The sequence below is a fragment of the Tyto alba genome, unplaced genomic scaffold (genome assembly GCF_018691265.1).
Source record: "Tyto alba isolate M040663 unplaced genomic scaffold, T.alba_DEE_v4.0 Super-Scaffold_6, whole genome shotgun sequence".
Classification (NCBI taxonomy): Eukaryota; Metazoa; Chordata; class Aves; order Strigiformes; family Tytonidae; genus Tyto; species Tyto alba.
In genome coordinates this window covers 20,525,395-20,552,866 of record NW_024881327.1, presented here as the reverse complement: position 1 = coordinate 20,552,866, position 27,472 = coordinate 20,525,395, and the positions used below count along the sequence as shown (strand labels likewise).

The window sequence follows — 27,472 nt, the reverse complement described above, 5'->3', positions numbered from 1 at the left end:
CACCCAGCTCTGTTCATTGCCTTCCCTACATACCTCCTATTCACTGCTTACTAACAACCAGCCTTCAGGAGTGAAACGCTGCTCGCACCTCTGGTGGAGTATGAAAGCGTAGCGTTTCAGAAATGATGCGCTGAGATACCGTGCTCTCTTTCCTTACATGTCCACAAACATGTTAATGAGGAAAGTTCCTTTAAGTGTGTTCTAATGACCCCGTGACATAAAGGCTGTTCTTTGAAAGTCACAGCTAATCGCGTATGTAGCTTTTGATGTCTATTAGCAAAAATTTTATCAGTTATTGTACTGCTCTAGGCAGAAGTAAGGATTGAGTAAAATATGCTTTATAGTGGTAGCACCTGGGCAAATAATGAGCTGTCAAATCAATCTTTGTTCTGCTGTGGAATGTAAGGAAAAAGGCAAAACCTCTGAGGCATTCAGGCTGTAGTGTTGCACTGGATCTCACTGCTGTTTGCCAAAAGGCTTTTCATGGCAATTAAATTGCCTGAAAACAATCCCTCCTTCTGGATGCTGAAAGGGCTCAAACTCACATTCTCACCATGACACAAAAGATAATATAGTAATGTGAAAGTAGGACAACCTCTTTTTCCCCAAATGCCACGGTCAGACAAAAATGTTAAGGGTCTAACCTTATATCTGAAGTACCAATAACAGAGGATACTGGATACATGGTTAGAATATAATAGATTCCTACACATAAAAGTGGGCCACAGTGTTGATAAAATAATCTTCTTTTGAATTTATATCTTAAATGACTCTGCCCTTGATATTTCAGACCTCCCTGAAAGCTGTCAATTTACATAAACTGACAGTAGCTCTGACTTGTACATCGCCTCTCAAGTTAGAGAAGCAAACTGACATCTCCAAATATTTAATGTATTCTGTCTCTGTAATCACCCTGCCAGATCCCAGTGCCTCACATAGTTGTCTACTTACTGCTATCATGTTTTAATAAACCTGTCTAGGTTGCACCTGTTCAAAGGTTCGTGGAACATAACCACTCATCGTCTCACAATCATCAAGAGGTGACAGCTGTCCCTGTAGCTGATTCTAACATTTCTATCATATTTAGGGACACGGACAAATTTAATTAGCTGTTCATATTTAGCCCACATTTTCCTACAAAGATTCATGGGGCTATAAAGACCTGAGCCACGCAGTCTCAAGACAGGTTGGCATCTGATACTGTGAGCTATGAGAACTGTTTCTAGATATGTCTCTTTTTTTTTTTTGGACTAAAACCAGTTAGTGAATACTGTTGCTGACTCCTTCTGTGAAAGCTTTCTTTAAGAAAAAGACAATCAATGTCAAATACTGGTTAATGAAAACACTAGTAATCCTTGGCACCTTTCACACCCTCATATTAAAACAGTAGTGCCTGCCATTTTTCTAAAGTTTTGCATTAGATGATGTTGCAGCATTCTGTAAAATAAATCAGTACTTTTGCAACCTTTTTAAGGGTGGAGAATGTATTCAGCAGCAGTTCTTGAAAAGATTCTAGTTCTGATTTTATTCAAATTATTAGGTTCTAATTGTACCTGCTTATTGGAATCATAAAAAAAAAAAAAAAAAAAAAAAAAAGGGGGGGAAAAGCAGAGTTCTCTTCAGATCTTCCAGAAGAAACAATTTACCTTCAACTTCAGAGAATGTCTCTTCCATCTTAACATGACTACCTGCTACCTATAAGAGGTGATAGACTTAACTCGTATCGTAAGATGAAATGTTGCTTCACATCACCAGCTATTAGCAACCTTGTCCAAAGGTTTCTTTTTCCTGCTTAGTTCAACAACTCAAGACAAGGGCCAAGCACAGGGTTTTTCCCAGGCAAAATATATCACTTGCCCTTCCTCCAAAGAAGAATGTTTTAATCCAATACAGATACATTTTTCTAAGTATCAAAGAAGTCTAGATGTTTACAGCTAAATGACTATAGTTGGAATAAGCAAGAAGTTGGTATGTAAAAGATGCTTCCTTTCTGCTCCTTTGAGATGAGACCTAAAGACTTCTCCCATCCCCTCTCTCTATCTGCTCTTGTCTAGTAAACCCACCAAGGGACAAACTTCACGACAAACAACTGACTACTTTGTACATATATTTATCCAGAATAGGCATCTTGAAATTGATCTTCCTCATTTATTGGAACTTGTTCTACAGTAGTTCATATACTCTTCCTGAGGCCTGGAATAGGTACTCTTTGTCAAAAAAGTTACTTTCTCTCTGTGGTTTTACCTCCACATCCAATTCACCTATCCACAAAGCAGAAATTATTTTCCAGTGATGTGACCAAGCCATTACATACTTCCATCCCATAACTTTTTCTCTTTTTTTTTTTTTTTCTTCACCAAACCATTTAACATGATACTAGGTTTCACATTCACCTGTTATAATACTTCCCAGCTCAAAAGGGATCCAGTCAGCAGCCTTCAGCTCTTAAGGCAAACAACAGGGGATGAGGTGAGTAGGCCACCCTAAGTACCACACAACCACCATGCCATCCACACAGTCCCATTCAGAAACCACATTCTGGACACAAGGGGGATTTCCACTCTACACGGAGAACAGGACTGTGCAGCAAGGGTTCTGCTGAGAGATTTCTCCCCTGTCCCTGCCTTGGTGGCCACAGAAGTCCTGGTCCAGAAAGCTCTCTGGAGAGCGTCCGTGTCCCAAGTCATGGGAGAGCATGAGCAGCTGGGAGGTCGTGAAAGTTACCCTTGAAATACTCTTAATTGAACAAGGTGCTGTACATTGTTTCTTTATAGGTTTGAACTGTCCCTGTTTGATGGCTTTGTTAAGATGGTTTTTGCTCTTGTACATACCAACTTGTCATTGTGCTGATTTACTTCCATTAAGCGCACGTCTAGTTCTTCCCTACAATGTAACTGTTTGTATCGTATCATCTCCTCCTTACAATTTTTTCTTTGTTTTGCCCCTGCATATTTCAGCAGATTTTCTTTTCTCTTTCCCAAGATTGTAATCTGATAAATCAGTGATAAATTTTATTAATAAAGCCTAGAAATTTCCAAAATATCATCTTTAGAGTGAACTTTAGCCGGCTTCTACAGATTTTTCCCCCATTTTTTACTCTCTAATCACCGTCAAAATTTGAGGCTGAATTACAGATTATATCAGCTCTTCCAAGCTAGCTCAACAGCCTGAAAATTGTTAAGAATGTTTCATAAATTTCTTCATATTTTAAATAGGTCATATAAAATTGATAACCTTTGGAAGTTGTTTTTTTTTTTCCCCCTCAAATACTACATTATTCTTCAAACTTAGCAATACAATCTCATAACTAACTGCCTTGTCCTTACTCGGGAAACTACAGGATTTGTTTAGCAGCATGCATCTCAGAATCCTGACTACTCCTTTCCTCATTTCATCTGTCAGTGCTTCCTGAATTCCATCCACTCTGCTGTTTCTGGCAATTTTCAGATGTACTGAAGTTTTACGCACTGCTTTATTTTATCTACTTCTGTTCTTGGCTTTCAGTTTCTTTTCCCTCTACATCTGTTGTGAAGATTTTTGGGGTGTTTTTTAATAAGAAGCCTGTTGCATTGGAGCTGCAACTTAGATGAGTCTTTTTCTTAACAACAGGTAACTAAAATATTATGGAAAAGAGCTTATGAGAGAAGGTAGGACAGCTACATATATCTCTACTAACTGCTAACAGAGAATTAACTCAAACTGGCTAAACAAATTCTTTATTTGCAGTCAATTGCCTATTGGCCTACAGTTGTTTTTTGTAATTTTGTGCAGTGTTTACCTTTCTGACACTTCTTTCTGCACTGGAACATTTTCCAGTACCTTGCATAAGAAATCCAAAAAGAACATTCTGTTATTTTTCACTGTTTCTCTTGCTGGAGAAATACAGAGGATCTCTCATGGGTCAATTTCCAGACATCTGTTTATATAAAATGAAGTGCACAATATAGTTTATTTCTAAACAAAACAAGGTACTGGTCTTGTTTCAGATAAACATGTACATCGCAATTTTACAGTGACCATATTGTTTTAAGGTCATGACTTCTATATGTTTACAGATCAAGACTTCCATACCCATTCTCTATTTGTCTCAAATTTGGAACTAGATGTTTCTCTACTTAGGAAGCTGCTTTATTTTCAGTTTTCAAATAGCTGATCTTGTTTATTTAACTGCAAACAGGAGCTGACAACTCCAGGAGGCTTTTGTTGTTGTCTTGATTGCTCCTTCTGGCTTTTCAGGACTCCAGGAAGTTCACAATGCAGATATACTAACAGTCTCTATAGCACACACACCCTCTGATGGCACAAACAGGCAGCAGAATACCATGAAGAAACTTCCAAGTAAATGTTCTTTTTCAGGGTAAGTTTATAGTTTCACTCCTTAGAACTGTCCTTTGGTCTTTACTCAGGACTTACTCTCTCCCTGACTGAGATTCACAAGCAGACTCCCGGTGATACTAGCTTGATGTGTTGTGCATGTCAATACATTGTGTATGTCAAGTATGACACTGGTCATAATGGTTCTATCTGCTCTGACACGGAACATGCAATACTCTGAAGAAATTTCCACAATCTGGATGCCTTATACCAGAATCATGAAGGAGCTGAGCCTGAAAATTACTTTTACATTTATTCAAACGGGGAATTTTTCTTGCATCATAAGTTCATTCTTCTTCCTCTTGAACTGCTTGACAGCAAAGCCTTCTGCTGTCTTCCAGATCTTTCATAATACAATATGGTCTTTTACAACTTACAAATATCTTTTAAATTATCTTTGGCAAAACAGCCCAATGTAAAACAAATCATACTTCATTTGCTAGCATAGCTCAAGGACAAGCTGAAATGACTGATACAAAAATCAAAAACATTAACTGTTAAAGAGCCATTTCTGAAACGTGAAGGGCAAATTTCTCCATCAATGACTCCCAGTAGAAGATTCTGATTCTAGTTCACAGGAGAGTACTGAAAAAATACCTCTGGAGACAATATTGTCTCCAATGTTAGAACAGGATCCAAAAAAAACCTCAAAAATTTAAGTAGGCGACAGATTACATTGACACATTTTATGTTCTATTAATTATGGATTGCAAATATAAGTCAAAACTTGGTTTTCCTTTTATCATGGCACAAAAATGCAAAAAAAAAAAAAAAAAAAAAAAAAGGGATTTCTGGACTGCAAAGTAGCTAAATATAAAATGTATGTTTGTTGGTGTTGTGTAATACTGCTGGACTAACTCCAGCCACTAAACTCTTCAGCTGTCCCTCAACAGGTGTAAAGGGGTTTCACTAACTTTGTACTTCTGCAAAAACATGCTAGAAGTATTTGGAGAGACTGAAAACCTTGACTATTACAGCTCCGCTACTCTTAAGGACTGAGAGTCATGATCCCAACTTAACTCGTAATTGCAAACTATCCTTACAAAATTATGTTCAAATTTACCATTATCAACATCTTTGCCAGTCTGTGGAACTATAATCTTCCAATGCTATAAGCACATCTGTAACTTTTAGCATAAGCACTGAATGACAAGTCCCATGTCTGAATATTAAAAACCTCAAATTTCATCAACATCTCCCACCACCAGACTAACCAATTATAGATTTCATCCACTTTCTCTCTTCTTACTAAAATAAGTATTTTAAAAGAAATAACTAGACACAATTTAAATGTGAAACAAAAACACTGAGGTTGAATTTGTTCTTTCATCAACAAATCCCACCAGATGATTAGCATTTATGCAGTATTGGATTTAAAAAAAAAAAACACCAATTAACTGCTATACAAGATTTAACTTAAAAGCCTAACACTGATCAAAATTAAAATTTTTAAAAATCATTTTACCTTTGGTAGTACTGCTTTCCAAAGTAACATCAATGGCGTTTGTTAGCAGTTGCTCCTGCAAGGAAAGGTTTCCCATGTGCCTCAGTATTACAGGTGCTTTATGAGAAGCAATCAGGTGTAACAGCCTGTGTCTAATATTACAGATTTTATTCACCTGAGCCCCCTAGTTACATGGAGTCTTTCCATGAGTCTACTCGTGCAAATTCAAGTTATTCATAGTGAACACCTGCTTTTGTACTTCAAGCCCAGAAAACACTAGCAATGAATATAGTCCATGTACGTTTTAGGAGCTCCAAATATTTTGGTAGGGGAACTTTTTTTATCATTTTTCCTGGCAAGATGAAACTACACTCACATAATCTGTTCAAATTTAAACGACGTATGGCAGAATGTTACTTTTAAAATGCAAATGACAAAAAACACGTATCACCCATGCGAGTGGGCCATAGAGCAAGTAGAGCAAGCCCGCCCAGCGTGACAACACATGGAGCTGTGTGCAATTAAAAAAAAAAAAACAAAAACAAAAACAAAACAAAACCCAAACAAACAAAAACAAGCAAAAAAAAAAAAAAAAAAAAAAAAAAAACACCACCGAACAATAACAAAACCCCCAACAACAAAATGAAAGAGGAGACAGTTGGCGCGCGGGCCCGCTCCCCTCAGGGCAGCCAGGGCCGGAGCAGGCCGCGCTCCAGGCGGTTGGGGCGAAAAGGCGGGGCTCGAGCGGGTCCCCCCCGCGCGGGCGGCGCCACCGCCACCTGCGATGTCATTGTCACAGCAGGGGCGGGCAGCACGCCCCGCTGCGTCACTGCGGCCGAGGGGGGCGCTGGGCTGGCCCCTCCCCGCGCAGGCCCGCCATGGTGCGGCCGGAGCAGCCCCCAGCGGCGGGGGGAGGCAGCGCGGCCCGGGCGGCAGTGCAGGGCTGTCCCGCCTCCCGCGGGGGCCGAGCCGGCGCGGCCGTGACACATGGCTCTGCGGGTACGGGTGTCGCCGCGGCCGCTTCACGTCTTCCAGAGCGGCACCCCCCCCTGGCTGGCGCCGGGGCTGCTTCCTCACAGCCCTTCCAGACAGCGGCTCTGCTGCAGATGCGCCCGTCTGGCTCAGGCAAGCCAGAGCGGGAGAAATACGCGATTATGTCCTTCCCAAGGCTTAACAGCAAGGCTGAATCCTCTCAGTTTTCCCTTGTTAGATCTGGAACTGGTCCTTCTGTGAACTTCAAGCTCTGCTAATCGTAGAAGTGTCATTTTTATTTGCAGATAATCACACAGTAGGAGCAGAAGTCCCAACTGACCCACAAGCAACGTCGGAAGTAAGCTGATTTGATTCAGACTGCAGACGGGAGCAGGATGACCGGGCACAGAGAGTCTTATCTAGCAGAATTTCCGTATGGTGTATTTAAGTATATGGAAATGCCTAGTGCCACAACACCGCTGGCTGACAAGCTGGCCTGCACCGGACTTCAGCCGAGCAGCGAGAGCAGCTCAGGCTAACTGCTGGTCACAGCTGCCTTATTTCAGGAGCTGCTCGGGTGAAGTGTTAGTTCTCGGTATTCACAGGCTTCTCTAATTTAAAGCTAGTCTCTTTTACATTGTTCAGCAAAAGCGAAGTGGTTAATATGAATATAATAGTGATTGTTTCAATATACTTCTAACTGTATGCAGGGCTAGGACTGTACAATAGGAGTTGTCCCTCTTAGCTGATGTTTTTCAGCAATAATCAGACTTGCTGAAGTATGCTGCAATTGATGGCATTACTTTGCAAACTACAATCTCCTTCTGAATAATGACGAGCAGAGTGTATTTATGTTTTGGTTTTAGTATCAGTATAGTTGCGTAACTCGGGTATATGATGCACAGTACTTCTCTGCCTGCCTCTTTTCTTCCTCTTTTATATTTTGGGGGATTTTCTTCCTAAACAGAACAAATGGAAAGCTCGACAAATTTTGCTCTATGCATATGCTCATTCCTTTATCTGAAATTTTCATTGAGCTTCTGAATTCCCGTGACCTAAGAATGATTCATTCAGAGAAAAATCCTTTGATCTACATAAAGAATTTGCATTATTTATTTTAAAGCACTTCTAAGTCATTACACCTTAGCCATTATGACTTCTGTTAATGCAGAATACTAGTGTTTCCCTTTTCTAATCCCAGAGACAGTCTAAATTTCTTATGTTGTCCAACCAGTACACCACAGTCTAAACCAGAAAGATGATTTTGGAATTGGAGTATGAATTCTAGCAGAAGCACATTTGGTCTTACTGCAAAGACTAAGATCCAAAGTAATACCAGATGTGACAGTGCTTTCTGTAATAGGAGCAACTGTCTGTGAAGAACGATGCTGAATATACTACAAATAAGTGTCTAAATGGCTATTGAATAATGAAGGAAGCATTTGATGAACACCTGTTGGCTCCAGCTTGGTGAAAACAATCTTGCAACTGGAAAAGAAACATAATTTCAACTGAAAAAATATCCTAACTCATCTCAATATTTAAAACAAGAAAACCCAAACCAACAAACAAACAAAAACAACAAAACCCCCTCTTTATCAATTTTCTGATATTTATTTTATACATTTTAGATTCTTCAGCAACAGCTGGAATCATTTCAGACATTTCGGCAAGAGACATTGCAGAATATTACCACGGTAAAAGTAGAACACAAATGCTCTTAAAATACAACAGCCTCCTGCTGCATTTTTAGATACTGCCATAGGTGTTTTAAGTAAGATATATTCTTAGACTATTGTGTACATTAAGTATACATTTAAATATCTGTCCATCTTAAAAAAGATAATCTCACTTCTAGGTTCTTGCTCACCCAGTCACAGTATTATTTGGAGCCTTCTAAAACCTATTTTAAAACCTCAGAAAAACAAAGGAAAACCAAAACTGAGTTAGGAAATAAAAAAGGGAAGGACTAGATCCTTCTCTCACTTACATCACTGGAAACTCAAGGAAGCTCTGTTGTTTTTAAAGAAGTTAATTCCATATTACATCACTGTCAGCAGAACCTGTTGCAAACTGTCATGTTTCACAAAATGCCAAGCCACCTTTTCAGGAGCATTTTTTCTGGCATCATTTTATCTGGTTCTTTATATAAAACATAAATGGCTTATGCTGGAAGGACATTTAATTTTACACTTTGTTGGTTATAAACAATTCGGAATTTCTACATGCCACTCCTATCTGGTCTGTCCTTCCTAAGAGAGAACTTGAGTAATAGGATATGTTTGGAAAATTAAATATTTCTACATTTAAGATTTTTGTAAACAATCTCAATATTTTTCAGGCACAGTCTAAAATCCATGAGATACTAAATAAAAATATATTTGCAAGGAAAACTCCACCTTGTAATTCAGACGAGATTCTGATGACTTGCACGCCAAGTGATGCTTCTCTGGTATGTTTAACAATTTTTACCTACAAAAACAAGTTGTTCTTTAGCTGGGCCTTGGGTTTTGAGAGTGATGTGTTTTTTTGGAAAATAACCCAAGAGTTATTCTGGATTTTAAAAAGAAAAAAAAAAAAAAAAGCAGTATCATCTTCCTGAGGTTTTTCTGGGTAGCAAAACTTTAGCCATAATTACATATATTATTCCCTCCCACCCATTATGATTAAAACTCAGTTTCTCTTCTGCACAGGTAAAACTGTAACCTGATCTTCCCAAAATTAATTTGGATTCTCTTCAGTGTGCAATGCAAAGCATATAGGGAGACAGGGCAGAGAGTCGAGGATGTCAGAGAGACATGAAGTCAGGGAATAAATTTTGTCCCTCTCCTATGAAATGCTGCATAAATGCTACTTTTTCTGTCTATATTTAGCGTGAACTCCAGTTTGCCCTTATTTCATAGGGACTGTGATGATAAAAACAATCAAAGAGAAACCACAGTCTCCTTAAATCATCCCTCCTTTGCTGGAAATAAAATCAATTTAAGACACTTGGTATTTTGTGCCCACTCCAAAGCCCAGTATTGAACAAAATGGGGCCTACGATAATTGTTTACATTCTTTTAATGGGTAAATGGAATTGTCAGAGGTAAACTGTACAAGTCTTGATTGATAAATGGCTTTGGTAACAATTTAGTTGTCCTGTGTTTCCAGTACTGCAATGTTCCACAATTTTTCCAGCATGACAGTTTTTTGTACATTTGTTTTTGATTTTGTGAGGTAGCTTATGGAAAACCCTGAACTGCTGCCTTCTAAGAGAAAAGTTAATCATGATCAACAACTCTGTTCAGATGAGCACATGGAAGCAAATTCCAATACTGGAAGTATCATCAGTGATATAAATACTCCACAGAGGATTTCACTTAAAACTATAGCAACTGAAAAGGTTGAAAATTCAGAAGATCTGTTTGGAAACAACAGGATACACTCAATCAAAAATGAACATAAATGTGGACATTTGCTATCTGCCACTGATTTGGAGACACAAAGGTTGAATGCTCCCCATGAGAATGTAATTTTGAGTAAATATAAACATCATATACCTTTTCCCAAATTTGGGAAAGAATTTCATAAAATACACAATACTAATTATCCTACTAATTTGCTGAAAGAAGAATTTCAGAAGTCAGTCTGTAATAATTTGGATTTGTTAGCAAATAATACAGAAAAATCTGGCTTTTTATCCAGAGAAAAATTAAATAACTTAAAAGAAAGTGCAGAAATGGTGATCTCTTTAGATGAAACACATATTGATTTAGCTCCAGTTAAAGAAAATAGCCTACATTTTGATCAAGAATTTTATAAAGACTCCGAATATGTCAATGTAGGGAGTGGTTCTCCTACAACAGTATACAGTGAAAAAGCAGAATCTCAAAGCAAAAATGTACATAAAGAATTTAGGATCAATTACAGTGAATGTGACAGATTCCAGGTTAATTCTTTTACCAAGGTGGTGAAGGATAAGTTACTAATGCTTGATAACAAAGAGCAACTAGAAAAAGAACAACAACAGCAGACTACTTTAAATCAAACCTTACAGAGGCCAGGAAATCAGAAGTTCAGCAAAATCAAAGTAGCCTCTGAATATGGTGGCAAAAGTGTTGCATTGCAAAAGTCCCTGAAAAATTTGGAGCATTTGCAAAAAACAGTGTGCGATCTTCCGAATAAAAATTTAGCTCTCAAGAACAAAGTGGAACCTCTTACGCTTACCGTGCAGTCTTTGAGGGAAAAAATATCAAAATGTCAGATGCAAATTAAGGATTTAGCTAAACGAAAGAAAAGTGTGCAAATTCAGTTAGTTGAATCACAAGAAGATAACAAGGAATGTATTAAGGAAGCAAATAACTTCTTAAGAAAATGTAAAGAACTCCAAAACGAGAAGAACATCCTTGAGGAAGAGAGGAATCAATTCCATAATAGAAACCAACATTCAGTACAGCCACAACATGATTTTCAAATTCGGAACCAGAAAGTAGAAGAAAAGATGGCTGCTGTTACCTGTGAAAGTGCAAATGAAGAATGCGAGAGGTTATCAACAGCGGTAACAAACATGGCAGAGGAAATTCAGTTCCTTAAGAAAGAACTGCAGGAATATAGACAAGACATTTCCAAATATGAAAGTGACATTAGAAAATTGACCAAAGAGTGCTTACTATTAGAAAATCACCTGTCAACTACTGAAAATGTGATATATTGCAGTTTGAATTCCGCCACTTGCATAAGGATTATATTTCTCTCCAACGCCAAGCTACAGCACTGGTCTGTGGGCAAAGGAAACCTGGTTACAGTTCTGGTACCACGCAATATGACTGTTACTTGGAATATTCCACTAGAATTTGTACACAAATTTCTGTTTTAAGTATAAAACTTTGGAATACAATTCACAAGGTATGAGCTTTATTTTCTTTTCCAGGCAGCATCTGATAACCTACAACAGTGTGTTGCTTCAAATAAATTGTAATAAACCATTTTGTAAAACATTTGAAATTCTTATGTCTAGGCATTTCCATGGTTTTTGTATGTTCTAAAAAGAACTGCCTGATTTTTTGATACTTGGCTGAATTTCACAGATTCACAAAAGCAGGTCTTTACACAATTTTAGTAGTATAGAGAAATTTAATGAAACATTTTACAGGAGATAGAATTCTGTCCCTAGGATTTCAAGAGTTGCAGGGGAATCTTAACAACCCTTTAGCTGAACAGCATAGTACATGCCACAACATTTCACTGATTATCTCTCCCAGAAGTCCTAAATTACGTTCAATCTATGTTTGCATATGTTTTAGATGACATCTAATTCTGGTTCGTATTTAGTCAACACAAAGTACCCTTCATCTCTTTATACTACATACTGACTTAGAAAGCTTATTAGTTAAAACAGGAATTTTAACATTTTCAGTGCAAACGTATTCAGGTAACATGGTCATAGCTATGAAAAGTGCAAAAATTATCTTTATGGATACAATCACTGCAAAAATACTCTGATTTTCTCAGACAAGAGACCATGGGGAGGAAGAATTCCTCAAAAATACTGCATATAATATGCTGTGAAGTTGAAGCTACCTATATGCAGTGTCTCTGCAACACTATTAGGACTATTTTCTTAGGAACAACTGTTTTACTCACTCTTTAATAAATAAATCCATGAAAGTAAACCCATGTGATTAGTTACTGGTGTTTCTAGAACAGACTTAGAGGTAATTATTTATCTTCACTTTCCTAGCAGCGCAACACTAGGTGTACAAGCTCCTGGCCAATAAAGGGCACGATCTTGAGAGACATGAAAGTGATCCATTTCTTCCTATTTCTCAAAAAAATCATACAGACTGATTGTAGAAAACTAACATTTATTTATCTGGTTTGTAATAGAAGACTAACTGTAATAGAGCATGTTTTTGTATCATGACTGACACACGCAGTAGAATGACAAAGAGCTACATTAAAGATGTATTGCCACAATTTTGCATTGTATACCCAATGTCAACAAGGACATTAAAGTGGTAAATACTTGGGCTATTGAGTAGATGGTCAGGTGTTTAACTGCATTTAACACTCGCATAAACATGAAGTTGCTTCAGATTGTAGCTATTAAATTGTGGTCATAATCAGTTATAAATGTGACTGGCTATACTGATACTGTAAGGACATAGGGAAGCTGTTATTATGAAAACTAAGTAAGTAATGCCTAACGTCTTCCTTACCTTAAATAACTGAGTAATAAAATGTAAGAAAGTTCTAAATTCCACCATCAGTCAGAGGTACTGCCAAGAATCCAAGGGACACAATTACCATTTGCATTAAAACAGCATACTGAGGCCCTAGCTAGAACTGGGTGGCAGCTCTGTGGGACCACACATTTTCTGGTGGGGACTTAAAGGTTGAAGATATTGGTTTCCATGATGATCACATGAGGCTAGTCCACATACACTAACATTTTCTCAAACAAGATAATTTTTTTTTTTTTTTTAAGCTCCATGTATTTTAATCAGCTTTCAGTATTTCCATCGTGGTAGTGAATGAAAAGATGATTGAAATACAGAGAAAAATAGAGGAGGAAGAATTGCAAGAAGAGAAGAGATAGAAGGACATAAAGAAAAACTTCAGAGCAGTCTTTATCAGCTGTACTACACCAGAACAGCAGTTAGGAAGAAGTACAGTACAGTTCAATCTACCTAGGAATGCTGTGTCTGCAGATTTCACAGGTAAACAACACGGCAAATGCTCCTGATACTCTGTACAAAGATGACAGTAAGGCACCTAAGGTCAACACCAGTACCATTATCTAATAGCAGGTATAAACAAAGAAGGAATTCTGTTACAAGTCTTTGGATAGAGAAAGCATCAAAATTCTTGTATAAATTAATATTTTAAAATATTGTTGGGTCCTGTTGATTTCAAGGTAAGGGGTTTTATGCTTCAACACATGCTCAGACCTGACCAACAATTCTTGGGTTTAGTTTTATTTTCCTTGATGCCAGGAAATGTGAGATCCAGTCTGGAATTTCTTTTTAAAACTATTAACCTGCGAACAGCCATAAGGATACCATTTCATGAATATTCTACAGTGGTACAATAAATATTTAATAAAAATTAAAGAAATTTCGTCTTCATGTAATTATATGGATAAATAAATGCTGAGGATATTTTAAAGTTTTATCATAAATTAGCTTTGATTTACACAAACAAATTTCTTGGACCACATCTAAAAACCTGACAAAAATTAAGATGGAGCTAAGGTGTACATTTAGGATCACACTTCTGTCTGAGTAGAAGCTAGTTTGAAAGATGGATCAGATTTGTTAGGAACCTTCCATGTACACAAAGTGAAATTAAGCTGCTCTTGTAGAATATGGCAGCACTTACACTTGTCAGGAAATTGAGGAAGAGAGATAAATAGATGCTGGTAAATAGAGATGACTTCTCCCTTCAAAACAGCCTGTTTGTGGTCTGTTTTTGAACAATGCTTGATATTGGTCATTTTGAGAAGGTCCTCAAAACTAAAAATTACATATTTTTAAGACAGTTTGTACACAAAATTGTAGCTGAAATAAAGTACAAGTTATAATTCTATTAAAGGGAAACAATGACCTCAGTTTCACTGTGGGACACATGTGACTAACCTGGTTAAAATACACAATGATACTCACTTTAAAATACATGCGCTTTCTTCCAATGCAATACATAGTCTATCTGCCACCCAAATTACTCATCAGAAAGTATGCTTCCTAAAAGTGAGTTTCAAAAGTCCAGTTAAGCAATAAGATGAAAATTCATATAAACATACAACCTTGGGCTTAATAAATAAAAGATCTTAAATTATAGCCTTATATTGAGAAATACAAGATTGCATTCTCAATAATTAAACAGATTGGATTGCCCTATATACTTGAATTCCACTTTTCACATTTTTATTTGCTTTGTTAACAGTTTACAGAGTCTAAAATGTGTGCCCTTCATTTCACCTTTTGTACCTAATAAGTTGTCAGCTGTGCAGTCTTGTAGTTCTTTACATTTAATGATCTGAAAGGAAAATGAAGAGAAACGTATTAGATTTTTTATAGGAAATGTAAATGAAGATAAACTTAGATTTTTGTAGAATATCACTGTACAAATTACAAGAGTTTCTGTAAAATGAAAAACTGTGGTATACCCAGTCCTGTAATTAGATTTGAAGACTTGAATCCTCATGAAGTCAAATTAATTTCTATAAAGCCCTGTGTAACAGCAAGAATCTACACTAGCAAATCCAATTATAGGATTATGGTCCAAATATCAGAAGACAAGCTTTCCATTGGAAAGTACATAAAGAACATTCAGTGGGGAAGCAGATGATTTGAAAAACGTCTTACCACATTTCTTAAAATCTATGAGCTATAAGCTTCATCGTTTTAACAAATTCAGTTCGCAATTCTCATTCTATTAAACCTAGGAATAATGAACCAAAAATAAATACATTCTTTAAAATTCTTAGGAGATAAATAGTAGTGGAGAACTTGAAATGCTAATTTTAATTTCTCTCTGTGGATTTTTTGTTGGATATGTGGAATTTTTCTCTTTACAAATATTTTTATTGAGTCCATCATAACTGTTTCTGTGAGCACAGTGATATTTCACAATCAGTCCCCCCCTTCAGTTTTGAAACCTACTTCGCAGACAGTTAGGGTTTCTTTCCAATAAAAACATTTCATTTAGGAACATGAATTTTCATTCTGTTGATAAAACAACTATACAAACAATTATACTGATAAGAAGGCTACTCAGACCAATATACTGTTATTTTTCCCTTTTACTAGCTTTGAAACACCAGTGTATACATGGAAAGTTGTACTTTCTTACATCAGTGTTGGTAGTTCCCACACTTTTTGGTGTACCAAAAAGTTATTTTCAATTATTTCTTACTTCCCATTAGTAACAAAAAGCAATGTGGAGTAAAATGTAGCTTCTGGTTCTGCCTTGTCAGTGTGAATAAAAACTTCAAAGTATCCCTGCAATTTAAAAAGTGATTATGCAAATGGAAATATGTGGTGAAATAAAGTAAATAGAACAGCAGTGGGAGAATAAGGGAGGTGTATTTCTTAGGCTTCACATATGATACATAAAATACAAATCACAAACATGAAGCAGATTCCTCTAAGACAGTTTTTCAAATTTTAATCAAGTATTTCTAAAATATGTTATTCATGGAGTATGCAAAATAAAATGCTTAACTGTTTTCCATCTTCTAAGATTTTATGTCTGCATTTGAAAGTGATTTCTCTAAATATTTCTGAAGAACAGTCTTGATTTTCTGCTTGAATTACAACAGAGCCAAAACCAGAAAATAAATTTCTTTAAATATAAGGGTTATATCTTAGTAAGATAAAAAAAATAAAGAATTATGTGCTTATCTACCTATATACATACACTGTGTACTATCTATCTCTTCTAACACTGCACAGTGTTACGTTTATAGTTGGGAATCCACTTTGAATGACATAGTTTCAAAAGCTTCACAGGCTTTGGTTACCTAATGTTACGTTTGCCAGAAGAGGGAGCCCATTTTATTCCATGAACGTAAGGGAAAACAAAGCTTGTTTTTAACAGGAATATTCCAGGTCTTTTTACATTTATCAAGTCAGAAAATAATTAAAAATAATAATTTTTCAGTGGCATCTATATAGCATAATTTTGAAGGCCTCTATGATCCATATAGATTTATAAAGTAATCCGAATTTACAGAAGAGATATAGGGATAAATTTTGAAAGCAAAGTTCCTTCAACATTTCTTATCCTTTTGTTAATAATTCATTCCTTCATTTATTCAGTTATTTTAGACTAATAAACAGCTGTGCTAATGACTTTTGGTAGACAGCATACATGAAACATGAACTCAAATTAGTTTACCTTGTGACATTTAAAGTTATTATGCTTCTAACAGGTCTGCTTTTTGGTCCAGCAGGAGGATGAAAAATCTGTTGTTGTTTATTAGTTGTGACAGCATTAGATTTTTTAATTACATAAGGGTCAGCAGAATAGCTTGGGTAAGGGTCAAATGTCCCTCCTTTCATGCCCCCTGACTGAAAAAAACAAACAAACAACTTTTCAAAGTGCCAATCTACAATATAATTGAGTCAATTAAAATATTCTTCATGCAAAAGCAAGTAGGAATACTGAATAGCAGACTACATTGTGTTATATAAAAACCAAAAAACAAGTATTCCTTAAATTAACAATGGAAACTTTAAGGAAAATTCTAGTCATTATTTTGATGAATTCTTAGTTTTAAATGTTCTTTCATAAGTCTGGATTTTGTGGAAAGTATCTTAATAATGTGACAGAAAAAGTAAAAACATATCTCACCAAAGTGAGCTATGTTGTGGCAAAAAAAGGGAATTCCTATGTCACTATTAGTTTACCAGTGCACCTCCGTGTCCAGTACTGGTATAGGGATTGTTACGTACAGCAGGGCTTGGGCATTATTATCAGTATGACTTCTGACATACAGGACTGAATAGAGTATTTTCCTGAAATGTTACATCCACTAGTACTACAAGAGTGGCAAATTTTAGTTAAAAAATATGCAGAGACCTGATTAATTCTTTGCAATCCCCTAGTACAGCTAAATGCCACAATCCGCTGCGGCTGCATTCCTGAAAAGTGCAGCAGTAAGCAATTCAATCAACAATAAAGCAGATTTTCCCCTAAGAATTTATATAGCAGCATGGGGAAGTGTACAGTAGCTTGGGAAGTACACATAATTTAAATATACAGGGAAAGCATATATGGTGTGAAGGATGGGGAGCCTGCAGCAGGATCACCAGCACTGTCAGCCAGACGAGGTTCTGACTTTCTAGCCGCTAACGTCTCTGTACAGATTTCCATTCTGAACGATCTCAGCTGCCTCATCTATGAGGCCAAACACCCAACACAATTATTCATGTGCAAGCATTTTTGCGCTCTTTCTGAATAGTTATAATTTCCTTGCTATCATCATCTTTCTTAGATGAATCAACGTCAGTCAAATAAGTTAAGGGTGAAGGACATAATAAAACAGTGGTTAGCAGAGCACAGTATTAAAAGACTGACAATGGAACTCTAAAATGAAGAGCTGAAAAGTGACAGATTAAGGGCTGTTACTGTATTAGGTATCTGGAGACATTTAAGAGAAAGAGATTTATGCATCTTAAAACAATTTCATAGTGAAATTAAGGTTTAATCTAAGGTGAATGGCATAAATATAGTATCTCATCTCAAAAATATATAACAAGATGAAATGCTTTATGGAATGGAAAAATATCCAGTTAGATCTTAAGAAATAATGACACTAAGCAACTGGAACTAATGAACTATGTTCCTATATATTCTTCATACTAACTCCAGGGTTTATTTCTTACACTCTCTAAGACTTCCACATACATTTATTCCCATCCTTTCCCTCCTTTTCTCCTAGCTATCGAAGAGTTGGCAAATTCTAAAGCAGATTCTAATTTTGTGCCAGCTGATGGACAAGCAACAGGTAACTCCTGAGTTTATTCTGCAGCCTTTTCCGGAGCAGAGGGACTAACCTGAGTTTTTCTGCTCCTTTCAGCTATCCGTTCGCATTCTAGGAATTATCTTTTAGATGTTTGTCTATACAAGCTGAGAGTAATTAGCAGGTTCAAAAATATACCAGTGACTGACAGAGTCCAAAATTTAATTTTGCTACAGTAATCTAGTCTTACTGTCACTTATTGTATAACCTTCTGGTTTGTGTCTTTTTGTGGTGTATGCAGTCAATTAACTATATGTTAACAGCACTATGCAGATTTTAAATAGAAACACTTTTCAGGTTACTTGAAACTGGTTAGCAATTGTTGTTGGGTCAAACAAGATTTCCTTGCTCTGTAAATTGGAAACAAAGTAAATGGAATAATACTTTTATATGAAAAATAAGAAACTAGTAGCAAAACCAAACATTTATTTCTATCTTTTGTACTGTAAGCAAAGTTTTTAACAGGAAATATGTGAGTTCCTTTTTTCTCCAATAGCTATAAGACAAACTAACCTTTTTAGCAGGAGAACTTGGTTTGAAAGGTGGTGCAATTGGCTTCTCTGGAGGCTGCTTCTTCACAGGTGGCAAAGGTTTGTCATTAAAATAGGGATTCATGTCAAAATACTCCTGGGGATACAGATTTAACTTGAAAGGTCCTCCTTTAACCAACCGTTTATGTTCCTCGCGTGCTTTCTGTAAAACAAAGACTTTGAAAGAAACAATGTTGAGGATTTTTACTGTATGTTATTCTAAAAGAAACATGGAAGGTATTTAAATTTAGTATTAGAGAATGTTCTCTCTAACTTTCTTTGCTGTTCTTTGATGATCAAGGTATTTTATATACCCACCATGTATAATGCAACATAGATTCATTCACTGACCAGGAAGCACATGATCACTATGGAAGTACAGCAGGAGAATATCAAGAAAATCACTGTGCATTTAAGATGTGTCTTAACAGTATTGTACACCTGTACCTTGGGCATACATGCACACATACATGTTTGAAAATTCTGCCTGCATGCATTCCAGCTGCTCACGCTTGTCAACTCTGGCCACTACATTTCCTGTATTGTGAGCACCTGACTAAGCTGAGCTTCTCCAGGAATTGGTTCTTTGTACCATGGAAGATGTTGACTATTCTTCCCAGATTCCATTTTAAAATAAAATAGGTTAAAACATCAAGAATAATTAAAAGGCAAGCATAAAATGTACCATCAGTAATATAGTATGGTAATGCATGCTAATGTCTCAGAGCAAATTCTCTTTTTTCTGTCCAGTGGTAACAATTCCCCCTCCCTCTTTTCTCTGTTCTTTTTCTGCACTGGATGCTTAGTTTTGACTCTGAATCTTTTTCAGCTGCAGGTAACTGAATTATTTCTTCAAATCTTGTTCTTGGCCTAGACCAAAAAATGTCCTGCTGCCATTTTTCACTACATATGATGAGAACATACAGGATAACTAAAATCAGTGCAAGCATATTTACGAGTTTTCTTAGATTTATGAGCTTATATGAAGAAAGGAACAGGGTTTTTATATAGCATCAAGGATAATGAGGTTTCATCTGGCAACAACACAGAAGTATTATTGTTCCTGCTGTTGGCATTGTTAGGTCATTATCACACTGTAGCTTAAGGTCTCCAAATAAAAAATTACGGTCAAATACTGCCAGATGTCTCAAAAAATAATAAATGAACAATACATAAATCTTTTTTATACAGGATGGTTATTAATTTGTTTTCCTTCCCCCACCTTGTAAATAAACATTAGCGATTTCAAGCTAAAGGAAACACCAGAGGGAACAAAAAGCTCAGGTAAACTGTAATATATAATCATAACACTAATACATAATAAAGACAAATATTCTTACCTTTGCATTTATTCTTTCTACTTCATACCCATCAGGTTCATGCACATATTGTTCACCTATGGTAAGGTTTGCGTAACTGTAATTAACAACATTAATTACTTATGTGTTCAAACTCAAGAAACATGTAATAAAATACTCTGCAAGAAGCAATATAGTGAAGTTACCCATATCCAGTTCCTTTCTTTCCTGGATTAGTATAAAAATTCTTTCCAGGAGGAATGTATCTTTCTCTGGCTTTCAGTTGTGGACTGAAGTACGCATACGAACCTCCAATGGTTCCATAATAGCTGCCAAGTCCACATCTGAAAACAGTAAATGAACACATTAATTTATGTTTTGCAAATATTTCAGGCTTTCCACATCTAGTCTGCTAAAATGACAGTAAGTGGAAAACCCAAACAATATATACCTCAATATACAATATATATCTCAAGAGTTAAATATAAAACCAGATCAGATCCAGTGTCCATGAATCTACTACTACAGCTCTTCCATGTACAGCATTATGGACAAAAAAGAAACAAGATGGCAGCAGAGATAAAGTTTTAAGGTATCTTAATAATATAAATATGCTTAATAGAGGTTGTTTTAATTTTGGGCCAACAAGGTGAAGTAACACTGGTAGAGACAGATTCACAGAGACCCATAGGAAGAGGTTAAACAGACTTGGTGCTTGATGACAAGAGGACAGTCTTTCCCACAAGTTTACAGAGAACAGCAAGTTAGTTTTGGCATGATAATGCAGTCACAGGCAATGTGGGGTACCTGTCTGAAAGGTTTTTTTTCTGGGAGATGTTAGGACTAGTTAACTTTCTGTCTTGTCACAGAAGAAAAGTAAAAGGAGGCACAGTTCATTTAAGAAAAAAACCTCTGCTTACAAAGCTGCAGGAATTTACAAAGACCGTTTTTTAAAGATGAACTTGAAAATCAGTATTTGCTGACAAGTGTATGACATGCTCTTAAAGTACATGATCATACAGCCACTAAAGGAGAAAAGGATCAAGACAACCCAATGAAATAGCTGAATGGCAATTTGGTCCACTAAGCTGAAGCGACAGTGGTCCAAAAAAACCTAGATTACTAACCCTCTGTCCCTGCACCCCAAAAACCCAAAACAGAACAGAAAAAAATAAACAGGGGCTACTGTATGAGATCTGTCAACTACTCCAGATAGCCGAGATACTCTGCTTTGCCGGTACTGTCTGCAATTATTGTGGGGAGAGAGTAAAGTGTTTCGATGAGGTCCTATTTAAAAAGGCCATTGATGAATACTGACAGGATTAGAATGCCAAGGTAACATTTGTCATCTTTGCACAGAACACTAACCTGCCTGTCCATTACCCTGCTTTTATTTAGGGACTTCATAAACCCATATACAGAAAAAAAATAAGCAAGCTGACAATGCACAGACAACCTTTATCTTGGTGTTTCCTAGCTCTTAAGTACTTTATTTCATATTCTTTAAATGTCACTTCTGTGTGTAGTCTTTTTATATGCCAGTAACAAAATTACAGAGAACAAACATATGAAGAAAAGAAAGGCCCAAACTTCAATCACATCTCCAGAATATGACATCTTTACACCCTTTCCATTTGCAGTCAACAACAAACGTGGCTCCAATGTAAAGGAAAGATTCCCGAGTTGCTTATCATTCAGGCAGTCGATAATAACAACTCAGTGAACAGCAACAGAGCTCTGTGCTAGTTCCTTAGTTACAGTGGGAGTCAGTTTTGGATATAAGAAATGTATAATCACTCTACATAGCTGCTTCAGGATTCCACTAAAAGATGACCTACCCACTTTCACAGCCTCTGCTTTGTACTACTCTGCCAGTATAAATTTAGAGGAGGATAAAGACAATAAAGAACCTGTCCTAAAGCTCATGTCAAGAAGAATTCAAAAGTCGTACAACAAGAATAAGAGCATGAGCTGCTGCGCTTACAGCCAAGAAATGTGTTTGTGGAGGAAGCACATGGAAGAGCACGCATGCGCAGGTCTTCATTGTAAGCAAGACTCGCACTGTTGAACTCAGAAGTGACTCTCATTGACTGACACGGATTTGAAATCAGTGCTGTGGTGTTTCCAACAGTTAAACCCTTATAAATAATTTGGGTGCTATAAAAGCAAGTTGTAGTTGAAAGTAAATTTTGGATATGGGGTTCACACATTGTCTGTCCCATCAGAAATAGCACATGTATATCCAACAAAAAGCCTACACACCATGTCTTACACTCCTATTAAAAGCTAAGACATTCCTGTAACATACAACAGAACACGGCTAATCCTTGCATCCCAAAGTATAATTATATAAAACAAACGTTACTCTCCAAACTTTCCTAAAGCAAAGCTGCAGAAAGATATGACTAAATATAACCATGAGACTGTAAGAACTAGGCCCTCTACACAGACTGAATCCTCCTGTCTCTTATTGCTGCAACAAGAACAAAACAAGTTTGTATCATTATAAATGAGTAAGCAGGCTCTATGTGGTTTTTACACGCGAATAATAATAGCCATATGACACCAATGGTGTCATTTTGTCATGCAATTAATGTTGTGCAAATAGCAAACATGCATATATTTTAATACTCTACATATATTACTCAGGTCTGTAACAACTTCTGGTCGTCCCATAGCATTTTTTCTAACAAAAATATAGCGAATATGGGTTCGCTGAAAGGAAAACACTGCACCTGGTTAGTGGCCCCTTTTCCTACTGTTTATGCAATATATATGCCATCTCTGTTTTGGGAGGCTCAGAAACGGGAGGGAGAAGATATTGCAGCTGACAAGTTCCAACAGATCTCCCCCTAAATTAAAATCAAATATTAATTTGTTAGTTATCCATACCCTTTTCCCATAGCCGTCTTAATTTTCATCAAAAATAAAGAGCTAAAGGCTAAGAAAACTCTTTACAGCAAAAACCAGCAGTTAAGAACAAGCATCAGGACCTGATTTCTGCCTCTGTTCAGCCTTCCCCATGCTGCTGCTCAAAATCCTTTGCTCAGTATTGACTAACACTACATAGTATAAAACAATAATACTGTACTCTCATTACAAGGTTTTTAAGAAATAATTTGTGAAAAACATCTTTAGCATACAGAAAAGAAAAAAAGGTCAATTTAAAACATTTTCACAACACTTACGGCAATTTGTCTCCATTGCTGGGAAGGAAAGCTTTGCCCACATTTTTCTTTGATTCTGCCAATCTATAGCGTCTCCTTAGCTGAACAGAGTTTGAGTAGGCTTCACCGTTGAAAATCCTCACAAACTGAGGCTCAAAGTAACCTGCCTGCAGAGCTGACAATGTTTTGGTCCCCCCTGGTAACATCTGTTTGTTCTTGCCCGCAGCTTCGTTAAAAGGGCCTTTAAAAAAAGTAAGCACTGTAAATAGTTGTTCGATATTAGTGCTTCTCTTGACCTATATTAAAATACTAAGGTCTGGGTCAGGGTGGCTCAAATAATGTACTACAGAGCATTTAACCTGTAAATCACATGTGTAAATGGTTGTGTCTGAAAGACAACGCTATGAAAAGGCATTCACAGCACCAAGTTTTAGTCTTCCACCCCCTGCATTTGCTTTACAGGCAACGGAGAGAGATTAGTTACTCCAGACTACAATTCAGAGCCGGAGCTGATGTCTATTTACATACTATGAGTAATACTTCAGAGGAGCATCTCTCTCCCACTGATTACAGACCGGGTAGAATAGCTTAAGTGCCTCCAGCGGGGTTTTGAATCCCCAGCAGCTCAGTGTGGTAGATACGTATCAGCTGGGGTTCTGGTGGATGTGCTCATCACTCACACAACAATACAGCAGAAATGTCTGTATTGAGAAAGCAGGATTATTTTGCATTATCACTTCAAAGCAGCTACTGAGGGTTAACCTCTGTAACCTTATTAATGACAAAAATTACCTTTCTCAGTGAATATTCCCATTAAACAACAAGGAGAATATTCTTTAAAAAGACAGGATGGGGAATCTCACACACGAGTCAGATCATCAGAGCAAAAAAAAAAAAAATTTCAACATTAATTTAAAAATTATGACAATGTAATTGCCAGTAACAGAAAACCTGCTGAAAAAGCACACAAAAACCACTATTGTTTTTCACAAAAGCAGGAAAATACTGGTAGCCTGCAAGTAATTCATAATAAAAAGAAATGTATACACTAAAAGATTTTATCAGTCTGTTATACATACACATTTTTCAGTTTTACTGGATTTTTCCTTTCTTCGATATATTCATTCCACCATATCAAGCCTCTCTCTTAATAACACAGACCTGAGCAAAGAATATGTATGAAAAAGCAGTTCCCTCTAACAACAAAAAAGAAAATACTAGAAAATCGTGATTCTGAAGGTAGATGGATCCTAGAGGCAGTCCCTATCACTAAATGGTGATTAAAATTAAATGTACTCACGCATATAATGTGATATATATTTATCTCCAATGGTAACATAACCCATTTCACTGAAGAGGCCAATCCTCTCCATATCACTTTTCCCTTCTGCAGGCATGGCTGGACCTGTGACAGTGCACTGCACTAAAATGGTTGAAGTATCCTTGCTTATTTGTTCTACTGCAAAAGTCTATAAGCAGTCCACACCTGTAAAGAAAAAGTTTAAGTAAAATTCAAGAAGTTTTGGTTTAAAATATTAGCAATAAATTAATCTGAAGAAAGCAATCTACAATATGATTGACAGTTTTGGTGCTTATGGGACAAATGGACTATGTGGGATTTAGACACCATTATTTCTCCTCTGTTAAGCAAATTCAAAGCATAAGCAGAGAGAGAAAATCAAATGCGTTTGTAATACAACTGGTGCAACTCTTACTGAATTTACATAGTTAGGGGTGAAATTTTTTGACAGCTATCTTCAGAGTACAAAGATGAGAGGTTTTGGTGGCATTAACAGTAGCAATAAAACATGCTGAGCAGCCTTCTTCATCTGGTGAGTTCTCTCTACCAATGGTACGGAACGCCAGCATACGGACAAATCTGGGGTAAAACATAAAAGTGGAATTTTGGAAGCCCTCTAACTAATCCAAGGACTGGTCATGGTAAATATCTACAACTTCTTCTTGGTTTTAATGCAAATGATTTACAGTAAATGTTAATTTTTCCTCATCATTACCCTCATTGGAGCCTGACACAACTAAGGAAAATGCCTAGTTGACAAGCGTAAGGAACTCAAGGGCTTGAACAGAGAGCAGGCTTAGCACTAAGATTACCAGGGATCTGATTCCCAGAGTGAAAACTAGTAGAGATGGGAATCAGAATCCACAGGAGGAAGATAACAATATATGATAAATTCGCCAGAAATGGAAATTAAGGTAGAAGAAATTGGTTAACATGTTAGGAAAGCTGTATCTTGAAAGTAATGAAATATAATATCAAAAAAATCAAGGATGTGCAAACAAATAGCTGAAGTATCTGTGTCCATACAGCTCGAAAGAGGACAGGGAAGACATTACGGTAAAATACAGATTAAAGAGAATGTAGATCAAGTCCCAAGTTGGTATTAACTATGGGGGAAAAGGCAAGATGGAATATAGGAATGAAAATAACTTGGGCAGCAGAATACTATGAGGGATTATTATCACGTTAGCTGTATCTGGCATGTGGGTGCAGAGCAGAAAAGCAGCAGCAGAGCACTGGAAATCTATATAATAATATAAATAGAATGTATTTAATTGCAATATAAATATAAAATATATGTTGTGTATTGTTTTTATATAAATATAAAAATATTGTATAATAAAATGTATACTACTTTATATAAATCTAAAAATATATTTTATTAATAAAATACGATGGAACACTGTACAATGGAAGGGCTAGCCACATTTTGCTTGTTCTGAGCACACAAGATGGACAGCATGCTGAAGTTTTCAGTTTGAAGCAATTTTTTTTGCAACCTGTGGAGGTACACAGTGTAAAATGACCACCACTTCATCAGGTGAACTTCATAACTGCAAACTAAGATTATTAGAAAATCGGTATTTGTGGAATAGAATTATTAAGATCCATTTAAGATGTTTTAACCATTTAACAGTTGTGTTGCAGAACAAATACTGATCTTTTGAGGAATAGTTGGAATAACTGTAGAATAAGGCACTCATAAATAATCTTACTGGAGACGGTTTGGCCTTGTAGTGGCAGGTGCAAACATAAAGAAGCTGCAAATTAGCAACAAAACGAGACCAGGCCAGCCTTGAAAGACACGATGTACTTGACCACTGGACTGAGTTTGCGCAGAAGTAAGGGTCAACTGGTGAACACAGTGAAGAAGACTACGAGCCTTCCTCTGAAGACCCCCAACGGCCACCCGAAGACTCCAACTGACATGTGCAAGATACATTAACATATGCTAAATGAGTTCTCAGAAAAGTTATATGATAAAAATGCAATGAATAGGTATCATTAAGGTAGTATAAATGCTTGTTGATTTCATTCTCACACACACACATTAGGAGGAGCTATCCCCTGGGTGTCCGGCGCTGTAATAAAGAATGCCTGCCTTCTACAACTCCAAAATTGAGTCTTAGAAAGTGAATTAACTACCAATTTCCAGTAACAAATTCAGTACTGTTCTTCAATTATTGGTAGATCTAAACATCAGGTAAGGAGCCAAAGGGCAGGAGACAACAAATACCACTGGAAGGAGATGACAGAAAACTGACCCTTGGAAACAAGGGCTCACTGTTATGAAGCTAGTTGGCATTACTGAGAACAGGAATAGCTTATCGAACATAAATAGACCTGAAGTTAAATTCTACAGTGTAAAGCATAGATCGTTGATCAAGGGATTAATGTGAAGGATCTCTGGACCTCCTGGCCTTGAATCAACAGCAGTGCTGGTGTCAGCGGGCAGGCAGGCGCGGTTCCGGAGCGTCTCCCCAAGAATCTGTAGGAAAGGCGAGGAAATATTTTCCCACAGAGCGCTGATACCCCAAAAACTGGATTAAGTACTGCTACGGGTGGCTGCCCACGCGACAGAAAGCCCAACTCCGCGCACCGCGCCGCCCAGCGCCGGCCCAGCGGTACGCGCGGCAGCGGAGGGTAATGCCGCTCACCCACGAGGGAACCGAGTGGCAGGCACCTACTTGCCGGAGCCAGCGCCTCACTCGCAAGGAGGCCGCGGCCGGCAGGAGCGAGAGGCGGCGGGGAGCGCCAGCGGCCGCCGCCCAACCGCTGCGGGGGCCGGTTGCTCAGGAGGCGGATAGGCTCAACCGGCAGAGCTGACAAGTCGCGCCTATCCCCGTCACCACACCACACACCCCCCCCCCCGGGCTCC

General features: G+C 37.2%; 1 protein-coding gene across 1 annotated transcript; it reads right to left on the bottom strand.

Moving 5' to 3' along the window:
* Positions 1-8,384: 8,384 nt before the first annotated feature.
* On the bottom strand, positions 8,385-27,377 carry CUNH4orf47 (chromosome unknown C4orf47 homolog). The gene is made up of 8 exons (XM_032999161.2): positions 27,007-27,377; positions 24,595-24,780; positions 23,316-23,535; positions 20,334-20,471; positions 20,170-20,245; positions 18,813-18,992; positions 16,673-16,845; positions 8,385-14,809 (listed from the first exon to the last, which is right to left on the bottom strand). Exons 2-8 carry the CDS (start codon positions 24,689-24,691, stop codon positions 14,761-14,763), a joined length of 933 nt encoding a protein of 310 aa, XP_032855052.2. The 5' UTR covers positions 24,692-24,780; positions 27,007-27,377; the 3' UTR covers positions 8,385-14,760.
* Positions 27,378-27,472: the final 95 nt, after the last annotated feature.

Excerpts from the sequence above, each read along its gene's own strand:
- CUNH4orf47 (XM_032999161.2), bottom strand. The coding sequence starts at position 24,691 with ATGCCTGCAGAAGGGAAAAGTGATATGGAGAGGATTGGCCTCTTCAGT. Across the intron at positions 20,472-23,315 it reads AGCAATGGAGACAAATTGCC|ATGTGGACTTGGCAGCTATT; the intron begins GTAAGTGTTGTG and ends TACTGTTTTCAG. Across the intron at positions 16,846-18,812 it reads CAAGTTCTCCTGCTAAAAAG|TCAGGGGGCATGAAAGGAGG; the intron begins GTTAGTTTGTCT and ends TGTTTTTTTCAG.